At 42.0% G+C, this 19,096-nt stretch overlaps 3 protein-coding genes across 9 annotated transcripts; 2 read left to right on the forward strand and 1 right to left on the reverse strand.

Moving 5' to 3' along the window:
- Positions 1–17: 17 nt before the first annotated feature.
- Positions 18–3,129, forward strand: LOC105901972 (formyl peptide receptor 2-like). Its single transcript, XM_012829487.3, is given in 3 exon segments — positions 18–158; positions 1,586–2,135; positions 2,614–3,129. Coding segments are annotated over 2 exon segments (1,065 nt in total). The 5' UTR covers positions 18–158; position 1,586.
- A 2,435-nt stretch (positions 3,130–5,564) lies between these two features.
- On the reverse strand, positions 5,565–11,427 carry lim2.4 (lens intrinsic membrane protein 2.4). The gene is made up of 5 exons (XM_012829560.2): positions 11,345–11,427; positions 7,267–7,442; positions 6,824–6,973; positions 6,502–6,636; positions 5,565–5,834 (listed from the first exon to the last, which is right to left on the reverse strand). Exons 1-5 carry the CDS (start codon positions 11,356–11,358, stop codon positions 5,773–5,775), a joined length of 537 nt encoding a protein of 178 aa, XP_012685014.2. The 5' UTR covers positions 11,359–11,427; the 3' UTR covers positions 5,565–5,772.
- usf2 (upstream transcription factor 2, c-fos interacting) lies at positions 11,426–17,996 on the forward strand. Of its 7 annotated transcripts, none has more exons than XM_012829588.3 (11): positions 11,429–11,850; positions 12,618–12,688; positions 12,871–12,986; positions 13,188–13,307; positions 13,507–13,657; positions 13,794–13,881; positions 14,369–14,413; positions 15,005–15,063; positions 15,538–15,632; positions 15,859–15,987; positions 16,343–17,996. In XM_012829588.3, exons 1-11 carry the CDS (start codon positions 11,813–11,815, stop codon positions 16,421–16,423), a joined length of 993 nt encoding a protein of 330 aa, XP_012685042.1. In that variant the 5' UTR covers positions 11,429–11,812; the 3' UTR covers positions 16,424–17,996. The 7 variants fall into 7 exon arrangements, with proteins under 7 accessions (XP_012685046.1, XP_012685042.1, XP_012685045.1 ...); XM_012829590.3 differs by having other exon boundaries at positions 11,434–11,850; positions 12,618–12,661; XM_012829587.3 differs by having other exon boundaries at positions 11,435–11,850; positions 15,538–15,650.
- Positions 17,997–19,096: the final 1,100 nt, after the last annotated feature.

A 19,096-nucleotide genomic window follows, 5' to 3' on the forward strand; every position in this document is an offset into this window, starting at 1 on the left:
TCCTCCTCTCTAAAACAGACAGAGAGGGAGGAGAGTAGTAGTTGAATGCCCTGTGCTGTTTAGCAGTTTAGCACTTGAGATAAACACACTGCAAATGTTGCAACTCTGATTCAATAGCACACACAGAAGAGTATAGCAGACATTGGCTCAAGAAACAGGTAAGCATCATTTTACACATATGGAGCAATGGAAACAACTCTATGATCCACTCCTCTTAATACAGCTCTGCTGTGATGTCGAAGTAAATTGTCACGTCAGTTTGTAAATTGCATGAGAAAGTACAGAGAAAACTGCAGAAATAATTCATGCATCATAAATGTTTCAGTCATATTTTGTGAAGCATTTACTTGAGAAGATCCATGGGAATTATCATTTATACAAGGCAGTTGTTTGTATTGTTTTATCTAAGCAGTTGTTGTTGATTTCTTGAAGATCAGAAATGACTAGATAAACAAATAAAACGGATGCGAAACCAACCATTCATTAGAGGCCACATAGGCAGTTGCCTAGGGCGTCAAGTTGTCAAAGGGGCGCCACAGAAGATTTTTTTCAATGCAATAAACAAGTATTACGACACACGTATTGTGAGTTCATCTTCATGTTGAGTTGCACACTGAACTGGAGTTCCACTCTATTTTGCTACTTCGGCAAATTGTGTATCACCCTCAAAGTTAATTTTTAAAATCGATTCTTTTTGGACTTTGGACATTTCTTTGGGACAATTAAGTATATCACTGTCTGTATACTTCAGTATAAACCTTATTCTGTTATATGGTGTGGAAAGCAGCAGGTTCCTTGACAGCAAATGTTTGCTCTTTCATGTCATTGTTCTGGAGAGGACTATCATGGCTAGACTGACTGCTGAGCTAGACTGTAAACAAATACTGTATGTGCAAATACATATTTTAATATGAAAATAATTAAGAAGTGCACTAGAAACCACAACATGGATAGTAAGAAAGAGTTTGATGTTTTTCCTCAAAACAAAGAAATCCAGAAGTAAAACAAAGCAGTAGCATTAAAAGCTGGTCATTTGTGACACAGTTCCCTTTTAAAAAAAGTAAAAGTTTAGGATTTGAGTAAATACATTATCACTATACAACTTCTGTACAATGATCATTCTAGTCATTCCAGGTCTATTCTTGCCATTCCAGGAAATAATTTCTTAAAGTGTACTAAAATCTATTTATACGGAATTCAAAGCATAGGGAACCTCTTCAGACTGGGGCAGACAGTGATTCAGACACTGTCTGCCACCTGGCCTTTGTCATGAGTGGAAACGGAACAGATAATGAGAGTCCACATGCCGCTTCTGAGAGCTGCAATGAGCATGGTTCTTTTCAGGTTTGCAGGTCTGTGCTTTCATCAGAATCAGAATCGCTTTATTAGCCAAATGTTCAATGTACACAGAAATCGGAGTTGGTGATACAGCACAGTGAAAAAATAGTAGAGTAAGACATACACTGTAAAAAAATTAGTTGACTCAACTTAACCCAGTCAAGTTATCCTGTTGCTTTGACTGAGTCATATCAACCTAAAGTATCAAGCATATTACACTTAAATTAATTAGTTGTGTTTTCTGCAGAATGGCCTCCAACGTCTCAGTCGTGCCGCCTCTGCTAAGCCCCTCCTCTAAAGGTGATAAGACTCCCGTGGATATCGATGCCATCACAAACCACATCACCATTGTGCTCTACTCCATCACTGTTCTTCTGGGAACTGTTGGCAACACCATTGTCATCTGGATAGCCAGGGTGCACCTGAGGCCCAAAGTCACCTACGTGTGGCTAGTAAACCTTGCCGTCGCTGACCTCATCTTCTGCCTGACTCGTGCCATCTCTCTGGCAAAGAAGATCTTCTTTGACTACTGGCCATTTGGCGTCTTTCTCTGCAAGTTCAATGGCTTCTTCAAGTACACCAACATGTTCTGTAGTGTTTTTTTCCTGGCTGTCATCAGTGTGGACCGGGCGTTGTGCGTGTGGCGGCCCATCTTCAGCAAGCGGCACCGTACCCTCTGTGCTGCACGGATAATCAGCACGGTAGTGTGGGTAGTCGCGTCGGCCATGAGCACGCCATTCTTTGTCTACCGGCAGGTTTACAAGGACAAGAACAATCTCAGCAAATGTAGCTTACAGGTCTGAAGGTTTATCACTATCTCAACTCAGTCTCATATTGTACTGTTTCAATAGTTCACTTGCGTAGCACCCAGAACCCAACCATTAACCAAACTAGTCACATTCTAAAATAGAAATGTATTGCCAAAAAGGCCAATTGTATGTACCATTGAAACATTGAGATTATAGTCTATGTCCACACTTAGCAGAACTGGAAATATCCACATGGCTGTCATTCAGTGAATCAGGGACTGTGAAAACTAATTTTGCAGCCTTTTAAATTTCATTAAATTTAAGCCTTTTAAAGTTTTCACATTTTCTAAATGTGATTTGGCCATATTAAAACAACTAAACTTACATGCACCAGTCCCATAGTTAAAAATATCTGTACAATAACACAATTGTTTTCAGCTCAAAAATGAATGCACGTCATGGCCATTGCTCTAGCTTGTCCTGTTTCACAGAATGAAATCTACCATTGCCCACTCTCTTTTTGCAGGAAAAGGAGATAGAGGGCGGGATCACTGCCAAGACGACCTTCTACACCATCCGCTTCGTGTGTGGTTTCCTCCTCCCCTTCCTGGTCATCCTGTGCTGCTACTTGCTGGCAGGCATGGGGATCCAGCGCACACGTCTCAACCGTAAGTCCCATCACCTGCGGATCCTGGCCGGCCTGGTCTGCGCCTTCTTCCTGTGCTGGGCGCCCTACCACTTTCTGCAGCTGGTCAAGATGACCAACGGAAAGACCCAGGCCGTTAAGGTAGGCCTGACTCTGGCTCAGGGCCTGGCTTACTTTAACAGCTGTGTCAACCCCTTGTTGTACTTCTGTATGGGGTACAACATGCGCCACCGTCGTCTCAGCCTGACAATGTCGAGCAAGGCCAGACGTTCTGTGGATGGAGGCGAACCAACAACAAAGTCGCAGGAGAACGTGGTGGACAACAGCTCCACTCCTGAACATGCACAGGCGCAGGTGTAGGGTAAATCGTCACCTAGCGCAATTGCTGACGTCTGATTGGATGCTGCACAAAGAACCATCCCAGTTGACCTCTCGCCAAAGATCTGATAACATTCCCAAGGTCATGTGCCACTGATATTGCTTTTCGACCAACTTTTCGGATTCTTTGAACCTTGGTGCCATCTAGCGAATAAGCCTGCATTTCCACTTATTTTGAGGGGGAGCATTTTAATCAAGGATGCATCAACAGAGGGCATTGATGAATTTGTAAATACAAAAAGATCAGAAATATTATAAATAGAATTAAAAGGCTAAAGACATGGAGTGGATGTGATTTCATTGTTAAGTTCATGAAATTGTATTAACATAATTGATTATCAAATACTAAATTCATAGTGATTGAAATGCTGTGACAATACTTTGAATTGTACACAAAGAAAGTGTGATTTTTCACTATTTGAATATAATGGACCAATCAGATGTGAGTTGGAGGTTATGGGGTTAGCTTGAAGTGAATTGGAGAGCGAGAAGAAGAGAGGGGGAGAGTGACAAGAACGCAGGGAATTGGTCAAGATGAAGAATTAAAGGGTCCAAAATTTGGTGTGCAAACCAGAATGGAACCTGTTCACTATTGGTGGAAAATGGATATGACTCAGATCAACACAGATGGTCTAGAAAGGAGATAGGGGAAGTTATGTAGCCAGAATGAAGAGTCGGCCCGTTCCTGTTAGTCACTAGTTTTCAGATGGCGGTTTCCCATTCTTACTCAAAGGTTTCTGTTTGCCAAAATAGCTGTCCTCTGAATAATGTCTCACCCCCGTTTCAACTTTCATTTTGATGCAACCCATCAACTTTTTTCACAGCAAGCTAAATATATGTGGCTATTCTGGAGTTTATTGGTTTTTAAGGTTAACGGCTAGGAATATTTGTATTTTAAATCTTTATTTCATCTTTATTTGATGTCACAGTTCAGTCTAGAAAAAATCAGAAATTCCACACTGTACATAAGACTTTACAATATACGATAGAGATTTGTATCATATGCATATATGTATATATGTGATTTGAGTGAACATGGAGTCCTTGATGAGTCACTGTCCTCACAAAAGTATTTTGTTTAACAGTTTTATTTGAGCATGATCTTTGTGAGAGTTTATGGCAGAGATATTTATTTTTTCCTTTAACTGAATGCTGAATCCCAACCTAACAGACCATGTCATTTTCACAACCAGACAATAGCTTAATATGGATACTTTTGTACTCAGATGCATTCTTCAATGTTATTCAGTATTCTCTTGGAACTTCTGAAGAGTTTGGTTTCAAATGTGAAATATACCATGGCACTGTGCTTAAGCTCCACAAGAATATATATTGACATGAGACTGATCATAGAGACTTTGAGGTATCTCATTTTTGACATATTCACCCTAATTCATGACAATGACATGGGGATGTGCTGAATATATGCCCTAAAAATGTGTTGCACAGGGCATTGTCTGATTATATATATATAATATATAGGGTACACTGTTATAAATCTGTGGGTTTCTGCTTGTGCTGGCTGATTTACAGAGTCAGGATCTGGTATGTACTATTTCTTTGTGTTATGATGGTATGTATCAAAGGATGGCAGGACTTGGGCTTAAATGCATTTTTTTAAATAAAATCATAGAGACTGGATGTTCCTCCTCTTTGAAAGAACTGACACCAGCTCACTGCCTTCTTTTTTCTGTGTGGCTTTTTCTTATGGATTGTTTGGTTGCATATGTCGGAGGATGAGGAAGTTGTCATTAGTGTTACTTTTCACAGGCGTCAACTCTCACACAGAATTTGGTTGACTTAGTCTGCAAACTTCTCTCTTTCTTTCTTCATTTCTTGCCCTCTAGCCTATTCGATCCTTTAAAGCTTTTCTCTCACATCCTCTATTTGTTTCATTTTGCCTTTTACCTCACCAGCCATTCAAAACAATTCACTATCATGCCACTATTTTGTTATAGATTATATTTAAAATGAACTGACAACATTCTGTTCCATGTGTTTAGTCTTAAAAATATTGCTGGTTTAAGTATTACATCCCTGGTCCTATGCTGTGCAGTCATTTCAGCACTTTTGTTAACATTGCGACATAGGGTATTTGGCCTTGGGTCTGCACTCTCCAAGTGCCCCTCAAGTAATAATATGGAATCAGGACGTTCCTATTTGGGACAGTGTTTTAGTAGTGTGTGTGTTTATGGTGTAGCAGAAGTGAAACAGAAAGAGAGAAAATAGAAGCAGAAGGTGCTAGGATCAGCTGTCTCCTCAGATGGGGATTTTGCAGAAAAAAGCATGACATAACAAATACACACACACAGACCAAAACCACTCGCACACAGAAACAAAACCACCACCATGTATTGCTCAAATAAAAATGTGATGTGAAACCGCAATTGCATGACTGAAGACTGCAAAATTGCAAGACTGCATGCATGCCTGAAAAAAGACTGGGCAGATAATTGTGGTGAGAATCTTTATTGAAAAATAACATACTGTAGTTAAATGAAGAACTGTCATTGTGTTAGGTATAAAACTGTCCATTCATCTGCTGTGGAACATAGGGCTTGTGGTAAGTTTCATGTGCCATTGGAAAATCATCAGCTCCTGGATGTAAGAGTTTTCTCTTAGGTCTGTTCCTTCAAAATATTCCCCTTTCGTCTTCTTCTTTCAGCGAGGACTTGCCACTCTGCGACACTCATGCATTCTGTAGGCACACATGTAGAAGATTCCTGCAATGGATAAAACACAGAGAGAGAGAGAGAGAGAGTGAGAGAGAGAGAGAGAGAGAGAATTTACAAACACATTACTTGTTGTGAAAATCAGTAAAAATTAGCGGTTAAGGTTGCAGATGACATTACGAAAACAAATGAGGAAAATAAGGAGACTGTCTCTCAATATCTCGCCATATAAAATGTAAAAAATACAGGGCAGAAATGAAGCCATCACAACTAAACACAGAATTAGATCACAAAACACTCAAGAAACATTCAACATGCATCACAGACGTTCACCACCCACAAACTGATCACAGCTATAAAAAAAACCTGAAACTGCTAGATCTAGATAGCCTATAGATATATAAATATATGCGTGGGTATCCTGTGATGATAAACGAGTGTCTACTGAGGGAAGAGTGGCTGCAACCATATTTTGTATGTTTGTATATATCTGTATGTTTACCTAGTCTTATGGAAATGATCTTGCTGTAATATTGCATTAAATACATAAGAATGAGTTATTGTTAAAGTAAATGGAGGTACTGTGACATAAAACATGTCAAAACACTGTGAACTGTCACTATGAATGTGATTGTAATTCCTGTAAGTAGCTTAGTGTTTGTGAATCTAATTGTGAATGTAATTACCTTTCTGACTGTTAGCATAACCGTTATCTTACCTGCAAAGAAGGTCATGAGCATAGCCACCCAGCCCATTATGTAGGACCAGGAGAACCGCCAGTCTCCGAAGCGCTTGCCCAGGAAGTTCACCGTGATGCCCGTGTAAATAGCCAAGGCCAGGAACACAAAAAAGGCTGCCAATCACAGAGCACCATCATTATATCATCCTTAAAGGACAGTGCACCGACAAGAGTCTAATTCATCGTTCACCACTTGTTCTGACCCACTTGTGCTGACCTATTTAGTGTGTGTGTGTGTGTGTGTGTGTGTGTGTGTGTGTGTGTGAGAGAGAGAGAGAGAGAGAAAAAGGGAGAGACTTACTTGAGACAAAAAACATGACCCCTGCAGCAAAGGAGCGGTTGAACCTCTCAAAGGCAGAGAAATGGGCGAAAGAGAAGATGCCAACGAGGACACCGGCGAAACACGCCATCCCAGACAAGATCATGAAGGCCCGTGTGGCATTCCAGTAGGCTGGGCACAGGAATGTATTAAGAGGAGTTGCCAGGGATTACTATCCAGATAAATGGTCATATATAGTATACCACATTCAAGATCAACAACACACACCATGTAAAGAGTTTGATATGTCTAAACTGTAGTTTACAATTTATAGGGAGTGAGGTTCAATCCATCACACATCCAATATTAGGTGTTTCTAGCGAGATATCCAGCCAGTGTGTCAGAATGCCGGATATGTCACCAAATGACATAGTGTGTGTGTGTGTGCGTGCGTGCGTGCGTGCGTGCGTGCGTGCGTGGCTCACCTATGCTGTCCGTCTGCAGGTAGCACTTGTGGCCCATGCAGTACCTCCATAGGCCCTGGTGCGCGGAGGTTCCCGCGAGGTGGTACTGCATCCAGTAGTCTGTCGCAGTGGAGACCACCAGCATGATGTTCCCCACAATGGCACAGAAGAGGCCACCACCCATAAAACTGTACATCCTGAAACACACCACATCACACAGAAACACTTCAGCAAGGCTCAGGTACCTATCACCACACAGACATGGTCTAACCAGTCTGGTGCAGGGCTGGTACAATATTCTAAACATAACACACAATTAAAGTAATGTGACACCTTTCTTTCTTTCCCTTTCTCTCTCAGTAGCACACACATTAACGCACACTCAGTCACATATATATACTGGGCATAACTGAACTGAGGCTCAAACAATGACCTCTATGCCAAACAAGCTTCAAAGACAAAAATACCTAGGGCAAAAATAAACTCTGTATTACAAGTATTAGACATGTTTGAGTTTCTTTCAAATGGCAAATAAAAAAAAATTAAAACACATCTGTTTATCTCCAGTCCACAAAGGAGATATATCATATATCAGGTACAACTAATATTATATTCCTTGTTTCCTTGAACCTACAGCCATCACCACTGCACAGGAATACTGGAATTCATGGTGACCGTGCAAATGTTTATCCTCTATCCATGGCCGTGCATAGCCATCTTCTATGATTGGACTCCAAATTGGATTGGACTGGATCATCCAAATGCAGACAGGCCCAAACATTAATCAGAAAATATACATGAGGAAGCAGGTTTATATATTCCACCTTATGGAAGGTGCTATGAAACTATTCAACTGGCTACTATCCACACTAGGTCATCAATAACCATCCAGACATTCACAATAATGCCAATGTCATTGAGAGCAGATGTCAACACACTTGCACTCAAACCAGTGTTCCTAACAATAAGTGCATTGACTCTCAAAAGGGCATTAATTAACACACAATCACACAGCAAATGCATCCCTTTTGTCTTACCTTGCAACCTCTGGGGATACTACCCTCTTAACTGTTCACCTTTCGGGGGAAGAAAGGGAGTGAGGGAAAAAAGAGAGAGAGGGAGAGAGAGAGAAAAACGATGCGAGCCACAGAAGAGAAAGTCAGAGAGAACCTCTCTGGGCGGAATTCCAAAAGGTTATCCACTGTTTTTTCTGTTGATGGAGGCAAAATCCTTTAAAACTCATCTACCTCCTCCACCCCCCCTTACCTAACAAATGGACTTAAACTGGCCAAAGCGGGTGTTGTGGTGGTGGGGTGGAGGGGTCCCTGTGCACGTGACCACATGGGCTTTCAGCCCAGGGTGATGGGGGGTCTCTCACTCTGACTTTTTTTTGTGTGCGGCTGGAGTGAGGCACAGCTGTGGATGTGCAGAGGCTTGCAGTACTGCTGTGGTACAAAGCAACATGCTGAAGCATACAGTTTCTTTTAGTGCAGCCTCTGTGTTACACCCCCCCCCCCCCCCCATTCCAGCCAGGGGAGTAGCCTAGAGTAGTGCTCATCTGTGCCCAAACAAGCAAGACGCCTGCAAGGGTCACCAGCAAACTGTCTGTTGAGAAATACATTACTGTTGAAATACATTAAGGAGGTTTTTGAGCTGTAAACAAAATGAAATGACTGCAACACATCACATGACTGTAACACATCAATGCTGGTGTTCATTTTAATATAAATCTGCATTTTTAAGGGTTGAAAATGGCTCAACACAACATCTACTGTTTAAAATCATCTAAGGCCAATGCTGATGTAAAGAGAACTGTTTGGTACATCTCTGCGTCATGATATACATCTCTAATAAGCTTTCAGCCCCTCCCCACCCCCCTTCATCCCCTTGCCCACTCTTTAGCATTTTTCCAAATTATGCTGTAGGTGGAGTTAGGCTCAGAGGGTATAGTTACACTTTAAGCTATGTGTCTTCATCATGCTTTCTGATGCTAGAAAATCAGTAGGAAAATATCCGTTGTGTGAAACTGCCTACTGAAAACTGCAGTATTTTTTTTTGTAATACACTGGAAAATATGTTTAATTCCTTGTGCTATTAGTCACATGCAAGTCGTTATACTCAACAACCTAACCAATATAACTACTGCCCAACCATAGATCCTGAGCAGCAGGATACAAAAACATCGCACAACTGGCTGGTGTAGATGATATGGCCTGGATCTCAATCCCATGATGCAATGTCTTAACACAACACTAGAGGGCTGAATTATTTTACTTTGTATTGAACGTGAGAAAAAGCGTGCAAATGCTCAAGATTAAATGTAGTTTGTGGTAAGTCTCAAGTAGCCTGATGTTGATCAAATTTAGCTTTAACATATTTTTGTCTCACATTTGATTCTCATGCTTCTTGTTATGGTTATGGTAGTTAGCAGACACTTTTGTCCTTACTAAACATTAGGAAAGAAACATCACACACACACAACAATTTAAAATACACATTTATATTTAAAACAGTCAATGAATAACAATAATAATAATTCCAAATATCAAAACTATTATTACATTTCATAAAGTATGCCTTAAACAAAAAACGAATAAATCAGATGATGCCTTTTAAATGTACCAAGGCTGTCACTGGGACGGACAGCACTAGGTAGATCATTCCACCAAGAGTCTTGACTGCGATCTCTTGATGCAGAGAGAAGGCAAAGGCATACTCGTCAGAGGAGCGAAGTGGTCGAAAGGGGGAATAACGCAGAATTATGGCATTTAAATAAGCTGGTGCCGATCCGGTGGCTGTTCTATAGGCGAGAGTGAGGGACTGTAATTCTAACAGCAACAGAGAGCCAGTGAAGGGCGACCAGCAAAAGTGTTACATGTGTCCTCTTTGGCCGATCAAAAACCAAATGAACAGCCCCATTCTGAATGATCTACAACGACCTCACAACACATGCACGCAGGCCCGTTAAAATGGCATTGATATTGTTTAGTATATAATTAACTAGAGAAGGGGGTGAATTCCAAAATAATTAAATGAATAGGTATACTTGGGCCTGAACACTAGCGGAACGGAGTACATTCTGAAGTCAGCACTATAATCACTTAGAAATATGTGTTCAATAAACGCTTAGTGAAGGTGTCTTCACAAACTGCTTTCAAGAGCTTTCAGTTAGTTCTCTATTGTGGTGAACAGTCCATTTTGTCTTGTGGTACTCTTGTTCCCATGTTATTTTTCTTTGGCCAAGTGTGTTTATGCGTATAACTGACATGCAAGGGAGCCAAACCACTGACGTACGTGACCGAAGCTGCCCATCTGATGAATACTTGCTAAAACATGACCTACTACAAGCTTCATATTGGTCCACTACGCAGAAAAGACTGTACAGATATCCCATACAAAATAGGTACGATAACTTTTTACACCAACTATTATGGAACCCTTTTCTCATTTTGTCTCGATAAAATAGCTACAATTCCCTCTCTCTGTCGAGGGAATCCATATCCGTGTCATGTGGTTTGACGGAAAACCCGGATTGGATCAGTTTGGTCACCTGAGTCATCTCATGTGCAGCGTGAGATTTGGTAATGAGGTTTACAACTGTATCACATGTCGACGACAGACTGAGGAATCGACATGTTGAAAGTGTAGCTGCTTTATAAAACGCTTTTCTTGTCCATCAGATAAACTTGGCGATGTCGAGAACAGTAACGCCTGAAGGAACTATGCTACTTATTCTGCAGCAGAAGACATTCACTGACACACTCCATTATTTCCCCATAGGTTACACTTCCCGACAAACTGTGCTGTGCATCAGATGCAGGGCACTATCAGCACTTTCTGTAAATGAGACAGGGACCTCTTAAATATCAACACTACCGTTTAAGGACATTTTGTCTAACTTACATGAAACAGGCCACAGGAATATGTAAACTTGTTTACGCGGTCTAAGGAGCGCTTCAACAATTCTCTAACAATTAAGCTATATAAAGTGTGACCGACCCCACGCTTAATTACTATGTGTGTCCCATTATCCAAGCGCTTCAATCGACAAAAAGCTACATTAACTTTGTAATCGGCGAATATCTAGTCGATTGCCTACCTATTCCACTCCATATTTTATTAGCCGCAACCGAATAGGGCTGCAGTCTTGCGGATGGATACATCAACAGCTTTGCAGTGAAAGAGCCCAAGGATAACGATCGTTTAGAGAAGAAAGGAATGAAGTAGCAAGAGGAAATAGAAATACCAACATAGTAGAATATATTTAAGTTTAATATAAAACGGAATAGCAATCAAACTATTGTTTTCAGTAATATAGCTCGCAAGAGACGGAGTTACGTTCGCTGCCTTCTCAATCTGGGTCACAAGAGGACGAAAACGACGATATCCGCAAGAGCGCGCAGACAAGCTCCATCTCTGCGGTCTCCATTTTAGGTTCTTGCCCAGCCTGTACCTCACGTGTCCTGGACTGTCTTTCTCACATGACCCGTGTGTTTGTCCCCGTGATCAGGACTTCCATCTCCGTATTTCAGTGTCGCTGAATATCACTTTTTATATCGTTACCTTCATGGATATGCTCGAACAGAGCCTGGACACCCCTACGAGGTGAGAGCGTGTCCTTTGCCCGTCGCTCGCATTAATGGCTTCCGAGGCCCAGTCATCTCCATCTTTGGGCACTGTTTACAGCTAAAACATGTATAGTTTGTTTTCATTTGTATCACAGTACAGTAAGGCAAATAAGGATTTGCCTGAATATGCGCAGGTTGTTTGAATAGCCTGCTCGCATCACTACGTTACTATTTGCTGTTTATGTAGCTTAATCGCTAACTTTGTCATTTAATGTTAGCCCGAAGACTGCATGCTATATCTAATAAAGGTTGTTTCGTTTCTGCAGTTTATGGTAACTGAATTATAATAACCAGACTACATGGTTATGTGTTGTGCAGTTCAAAGTTACAAATGGTTTAAAAACATGCATACTGTTCCAACGACAATTTACTGAATTATCTTAGGTGAACGTTGGTCAGTGGGATAGCTAACGTTAGCCCATCATGCTTCAGTTTCTTGTGTTGAATTGATGCTCACATAGCGGCATCCGACATCACTAAGTAAATTATACACTCAAATTGCGTTTAATATTGATCCTATCGCGGTTCAAATTATATTGGGGAAACAAATGTATAGCATACATTAAACATTATAGCCTAGGCAAGGTGATTATCGTTTGCTTAGCTACTTTGTGCGCGAAAACAAGTAGCCACTGGCCGGGTTTCCACATTACTGAAGTTTAACTGTTCATGGCGGGTTGCCATGTTAGCCATGTTTCACCATTCAGTTGTAAAGCTACTACATCTGTTTCTCTGCCTCTACAGTCACGATAAACAGGAAACCGAGGAGGTGGTTCAGCTGCAGGAGGGTAGGCTCACATGTTTGGAGAATGTGTGTATGTGCAGATATTTGTCATCTTTTTAGGCTTTATGGAATGTTGCGTGTAGCCATTTAGTGTGAAATAAAGTCATATTCTTACACTCACTAGCTGTTTAGTTGCTTAGCATTGCTTTCAGATGCCCATTTATAAGAGATTTTCCAGTTTATTTTGACACCTGGTTGGTTATGTCTTGACAGGTGAGGCGGTTGGGGCAGAGGAGCAGGCTGCTGCTACCATAGCGAGTGTCCAACAGGCAGCATTTGCAGACCATAATGTCCAGTACCAGTTCCGCACAGAAAGCAATGGGGGCCAGGTGAGGTTTACCCCCCTGACCCTGACAGTTCACTATACATTCTGTCTTCTAAACTGGGGCACAAGGATTGAATGAGGAATATGTAGTGCCTTTTAACCTCTTCATTCAGCTCCTATGGCTGGGTCAAACTGCTTTCTGCACCATTTATATGAGTGTACTTAATCAAGCAGGTTTGTTAAAAGGTAGATTTCTCTCTGATAGGTGACATACCGGGTGGTCCAGGTGACAGAGGACCAGCTGGAAGCCATTGGTGATGGGGGAGCAGCAGTTAGTGTGGTATCCACAGCAGCCTTTGCTGGAGCTCAGCAGGCAGTAGCTCAGGTGTGTGTGTGTGTGTGTGTGTGTGTGTGTGTGTGTGTGTGTGTGTGTGTGTGTGTCAGAGAATTCATTTTATGTTAAATATAAATGTATACGTGTCTCAAACCGAAACCAATGTTTGCATTGGTTTGTTCGTATCTGTTCTGTGTCCCCTTACTGCACACTGATTTATTTCTCTTTCTTTCTCTTTTTCTATGTTCAGGCTGTTATCCAGAACCCCTTTAGTAATGGTGGCAGTCCCGGAGGGGATACTGTGGGTGGAGAGACTCGCTTCGCCTATTTCCCCACAGCCACTGTGAGTGATGGGACAGCTGTGTCTGTGCAGGCGACCGCAGACCCCTCACAGGCGGGAGGTGAGCTCCCCCCCCCCCCCCCCCCCTCACTCACACATATACACTCGCACATTGGTAGCTAGCTGGGGGCCGATGCCGTTCATGAAGTTCATCCTCTTTTTCCCTCTTATTTTTTTCTTTCTCTTTTCTATCACAGGTCAGTTTTATGTGATGATGAGTCCCCCAGATGTGTTGCAAACCGGTACTCCTCGGACCATTGCACCCCGTACACACACCTACACCACGTGAGTACACACATGCGACACTGTACACACTCAACACCATGTGAGAATGCTTTCCTAGCCTACACTCACTCACTCACTCACTCACTCACTCACTCACTCAACTCCACACATGACAGTCACAAACACACAGTGTTATCATACCTCACACAGTAAAGCTTGTGCTTTAATTATTGTGACACACAGACTTGCTAGATTAATAAACTCTAGTTTTACACACAGTGTGAAGGTCTTTTTACGCATCAGGTTTTAGAACGTAGTTTCCACAGGACCATACCATGTTAACCAGACAATCTGAGGTACATCCTGTCAATACGCACACCCCTACTCCACCCCTGCATGGTTCGGTCCATTCACACCTGTTCAGACGGAGACAACCCTGTTGACATTTGGCTTGGGTCCGTCTGTCCATTGAAAATGTTTTGTGTGATTTGAGTGCCTAAAACAAAGTCCTGCCAAACCACTTTGCCCCTTCCCCTGCCCTCAACAGAGACTTCGGGGAAAACAAGATGCTGCAACACGGCAATGCCAGCTGGTGAGGACCACTTCTACACACCCCCACGCCCACCCCCTCCACCCATCCATTCCCACTTACCCCCTTCTCACTCACCCACCCAAATTCAGACCAGTTCTCTCCCCCCAGCTGCAATAGGCAGAGTGAACTCGGGGGTTGTGCGAGCACGGCCGTGTTTGTTGTGAAGATGTGGTGTGGCCACCATGCTGGTTGGTGCACAGAAGGTTTGCAGGGACACTAAGGTGTGTGTGCTTGTACCCATTGGAGATCAGAGCTGTGTAGATGTGTGTACAGCCACTGCAAAGGTGAATTCATGTTTGTGTGTCTGTGAGGAATACCCCAGTTTAGAACCCTGTGTGTCACTCTTCTGGGTCAAGTGGGAAGGTTTGTGTTGTTGTGTGTTTGGGGTATATACACATATAAGAACCCTGTTTTTCACTTCCTGTTATACATCCAAGTTTTAAAATGCCTCTTAAATTCAGTTCCAGACAGTGTTAGTGGCCCCTGACCAGTGGATATGTCTCGACTGTTCACATGGTGTGCGCGTGTCTTGAGGTTATATTTGAGAGGGGGAAAAAATCCTTCTTCCTGTCTTCCCTTCTTGTTCTGTAGGAAGATGGAGGGAGCACGAGCACCTCGAGATGAAAGGAGGAGGGCGCAACACAATGAGGGTGAGCAGGGCTTACTTTTTCCCATGATCCTTGGCGGAATCTCATTGTTCACGAGTCCTTTTTTTAGTGCACATAAGCTTCAGCAAGAAGAAACCTCGTATTGTGTAATGTTTCAGTCAGCAAACTAACACGAGAGTAAACAACAACCCAAACACACCAGAATGGCTGTGCTCCAACTCCCCTGACATCCCTTGTCCACCAGAGGGAACTATTGAGTAAAATAATCCCTTGGATGATCTAAACTTCTAAAGAGTATTAGTGTCTCTTCATCCCCTTGTCCTGCGTCTGATTAACAGCATATGTAGCTTTTAAGGCATGTTATGGTTGATTTTATGCTGATTGATCATGGGGTGTGAAGCTTGCTTGGGGTTTGAGAGAAACTGGATCCCACTCCCAGATGAACCCCTATACATGTACAGCGATAACAGAAGTTACAGTATTTACATTTCTATGTCTTGTGTCTACCTGTTCCAGTGGAAAGACGTAGAAGAGATAAGATCAACAACTGGATTGTGACCCTCTCAAAAATCATCCCAGACTGCAACATGGACACCAACAAAAGTGGAGCGGTGAGCATCACACTCAAGGTCTGCATTTTTGTTTCTCAGGGGGGGGGGGGGGGGTTGTATGCGTGATAACATGTGATCACATCATAAGTGTGAGGCTGAATGTGGGTGTGTGTTTGTTGGGTTTGTGTCTGCATGTCTAGGTATGTGTGTGGTTTGTGTTTTGCATGCATGCGTGTGTGTGTGGGGGGGTGTGATTGTTTAACCGTGTTCCTTTTTTTCCTGACAGAGTAAAGGAGGGATCTTGTCTAAGGCCTGTGACTACATCCGTGAGCTCAGGCAGAATAACCAGCGGCTGCAGGAAAGCTTTAAGGAGGTGGAGAGAGTTCAGCTGGACAACGAGCTTCTCAGACAACAGGCATGTCTCACAGACACACACTCTCACTCATTGACTTACTCATATCAGACTCAAACTCACTCACTCCAGCTCAGGCATAAACTCTCACCATCTCACAAATTCTTATGCAGTCTGTCATATACACAAACAACTATACAGATGAACTCTTCATGAACTCCTCTTGATCGACTTATTTATTTATATATATATTTTTTAAAGAATGCACGCACTCTACCTACACACACAGATGCATGCATATACCCACACACGTATAGATATGAATCCCAATATTAACCTCACTTTCTGAACAGTATCAAGAAATGGCCTGGTCAGTAGTGATCTAATATGCAACCCTTTTGCTGGATTCTGTTTGTAGATTGAGGATCTGAAGAATGACAACGCGTTGCTCCGGGCCCAGTTACAGCAGCACGGCATTGAGGAGGCAGCACCACAGTGACACACACACACACACACACACACACACACACACTCTCACACAGCACTGCATATTTAGGTGAAGAGACTGTTTCTGCAGTGATGTGAACACGGACACACACATACATACAAGCATACACAAGCATACATATACTCACAACACCTTTTCACCCGCACTTGCTAATTAAAATGATCTTTTTAGGTTTTACACACACAAACATACCCGAATACACTGGGGGGCTGGCAATTTGGAGACTTGATAGTAGTTGAAGACAACAAAAAAAAAATCAACCCCCCACCACACACACATTCTCACAGTCAGAGGAGCTCAGACCCCAGAAACCCTGCATACCTGATGAGGAAGACTCCCGCTCTTCATCATATCTGCTCTTCTCTGTCCTTGTCAGCCTAAGCTGTTGGCTAATAAGGTTTCTCTCTCTCTTTTTTTGGCTTTATACTCCTCATTATTTTAAGTTGTACTGCTGTCTGTGAAATGTTGTGTTTTCTGTGTTGTCATTTAATTTATTAGTTGATGACAAAATCACGAATACTCAAGACTCCTAGCAAGAATGAGTGACTGAAGCAGATCTCTTTGTCTGCTTTTCTCACACTGATCTAACACGCATCATGGCACTGGTTTAAGTGTTCTCTAGCCGTGAGCAGCAGAAGGATGGAAGAATAATAATGTACATAATAGTTTGAAGCGTTTGTGTAAAGTTTGCATTACATTGCTGCGCACCTCTTAATGGGGGCGGGTGGGTGATGAAGGACTCCAGGCTTCTCTCAGGTACCTGTATGCTGCATGCAAAAGGCTACACTGCACACTGTGACCCGTAGAGGTGTGTGTATGGGGGGGGTCTGGCCGACACACACACACACACCCAATGTAGCAATGGGAGCTGGTTTTGGTTTCACCTCTGGCTCAATGTTGTGGATTATGGATCTGTAATGCAGGTGCTTTACTACAATAAGGGTTATTGTCATGTTAAAACAATGTGAAGAAAAATGGATGACAGATCATGGAAATGAAATGACGCAATATTCCTAATTTGTTTTTCACGATTCCCAAAAAGGAGGCTTTTTGTGTGGCTCCTGTCCAAATCCAAAGGCTATTAAAAGCACTGGATTGATATGTTGATCATGTAGACCAGACATTTTTACTTTTTAGTCTCGTCTTAATACATTTCTTTATAGTCAGATCTGAAGACCAATTGAATCTCGTGCAATACCGAGGAGCTCTAGGTGTCTAGAAAATAAGTTTAAACTACCACCTTCTCAGCTAAAAGCGCAAAAAAGAACTGGATGGCCAGCAATGATTCCTTTAGGTCAAGAAAAGCATCCGTGGGGTTCAGCCAGACGTCATTTTAAAGTCTTTCCCCTTTTTCCTCATCCAAACACAAATTACAACATGTTCAGACACAGTGTTACAAGCTTGGTGTCTGCTTTGTCATTGTCACCTGCATAATTACCTTTGTTTGTTGAAACCACAATTAGGAGTTTGCAGGTATCCATAGGTAGTAAACTCTCCATTCATCCTAACCACTGGCATGATTTCTATCAAATTGTACAATAAAATTGCAATGTTTATATCAAAAGAGTCCACATGGTGTATATATTTTCAAAACAATCTATAGACATAGCTAATTATGACACCACGGGGTAGTCATATACTGGTCAAAGGTTTATTTTTTTCCCACTGATTATTTGTCGGTGATATCATATAGACTTCACCAATCCACATGAAACTTGACATGATGGTTGTCCTTCATGGCTGATACGGAATATAAGGTTTGTTTCCCAAGGTGGGCGTGTCACTTCATCCTAGTGCCCCCAGACGTGGGTTATGCTCAAAGCACTTTTTGAGCAATAGCTCAACAACCGTTTCTCCATTTGTATGGCAAATTGGCTTCTAGGAAGCGCAGTAGCACCACCTAGTGGATAATGTTCAATGCAAAAATGTAACACTTCGCTAGCTCATATCACGTGATGCAAAGCTTAAAAGTTCATAAAATCTGACACACTGCATCTCTACCACATTCTTTAGACCCATGCCAAATTTAATTAAACTTTCATAGGGGGCGCTGTAACTGACAAAATAACTCGATAAATGAGTTTTGCGAACGGTCAAGTGGTGGCCAGGTTAGTAAATTGTTTATTATATGGCGTTTTGCTTTGCATTGTTGGACTCGGGATTATTATAGGATGTTTGAAATGTTTTGCAATCAATAACATAAAATACATTAGTTTCAATATGACAGCACAGTTTGCTAGCTAGCGGAATATGGGGAATGGAATGAACGTGTTCATAGAATGAGTAGCCTAATTAGCATTCCGAAACAGATGAGATTTACATCTACAATTTCCCTATCAGCACATTGGGCTACACACCAGCCTTATATACAAAGATATTCATAATAAAAGTTAAAATAATCAGTACATTCAAATAGGTCGGTGTCAAATTAAACAACAGTACACCACATCTCCAAAGGTGGCTCTAAAACACCAACACTCATATTATTGACAAACTAAAATTTTAACTATGTTACAGTAGCGCACCTTGAAAATATTTGCGACAATTTGTTGCCCGAATTTTTGCCTGGCCCTAAGGCACGTCTGCCTAATGGTAATCCGGCACTGAGGCAGACGGTACAGTGAAGGTAGTCAGGTTTTGTTGTATTTTACCTTGGTACCACTG

Source organism: Clupea harengus, chromosome 19 (genome assembly GCF_900700415.2).
Source record: "Clupea harengus chromosome 19, Ch_v2.0.2, whole genome shotgun sequence".
In the NCBI taxonomy this organism is placed as follows: Eukaryota; Metazoa; Chordata; class Actinopteri; order Clupeiformes; family Clupeidae; genus Clupea; species Clupea harengus.

Coding starts and splice junctions, on each gene's coding strand:
- lim2.4 (XM_012829560.2), bottom strand. Junction 6,974..7,266: donor CCTGCAGACGGACAGCATAG/GTGAGCCACGCA, acceptor TCCTGTGCCCAG/CCTACTGGAATGCCACACGG. Junction 5,835..6,501: donor GCTCATGACCTTCTTTGCAG/GTAAGATAACGG, acceptor TATCCATTGCAG/GAATCTTCTACATGTGTGCC.
- usf2 (XM_012829587.3), top strand. CDS start 11,813: ATGGATATGCTCGAACAGAGCCTGGACACCCCTACGAG. Junction 12,987..13,187: donor CAGAAAGCAATGGGGGCCAG/GTGAGGTTTACC, acceptor TCTCTCTGATAG/GTGACATACCGGGTGGTCCA. Junction 13,308..13,506: donor CTCAGCAGGCAGTAGCTCAG/GTGTGTGTGTGT, acceptor TTCTATGTTCAG/GCTGTTATCCAGAACCCCTT.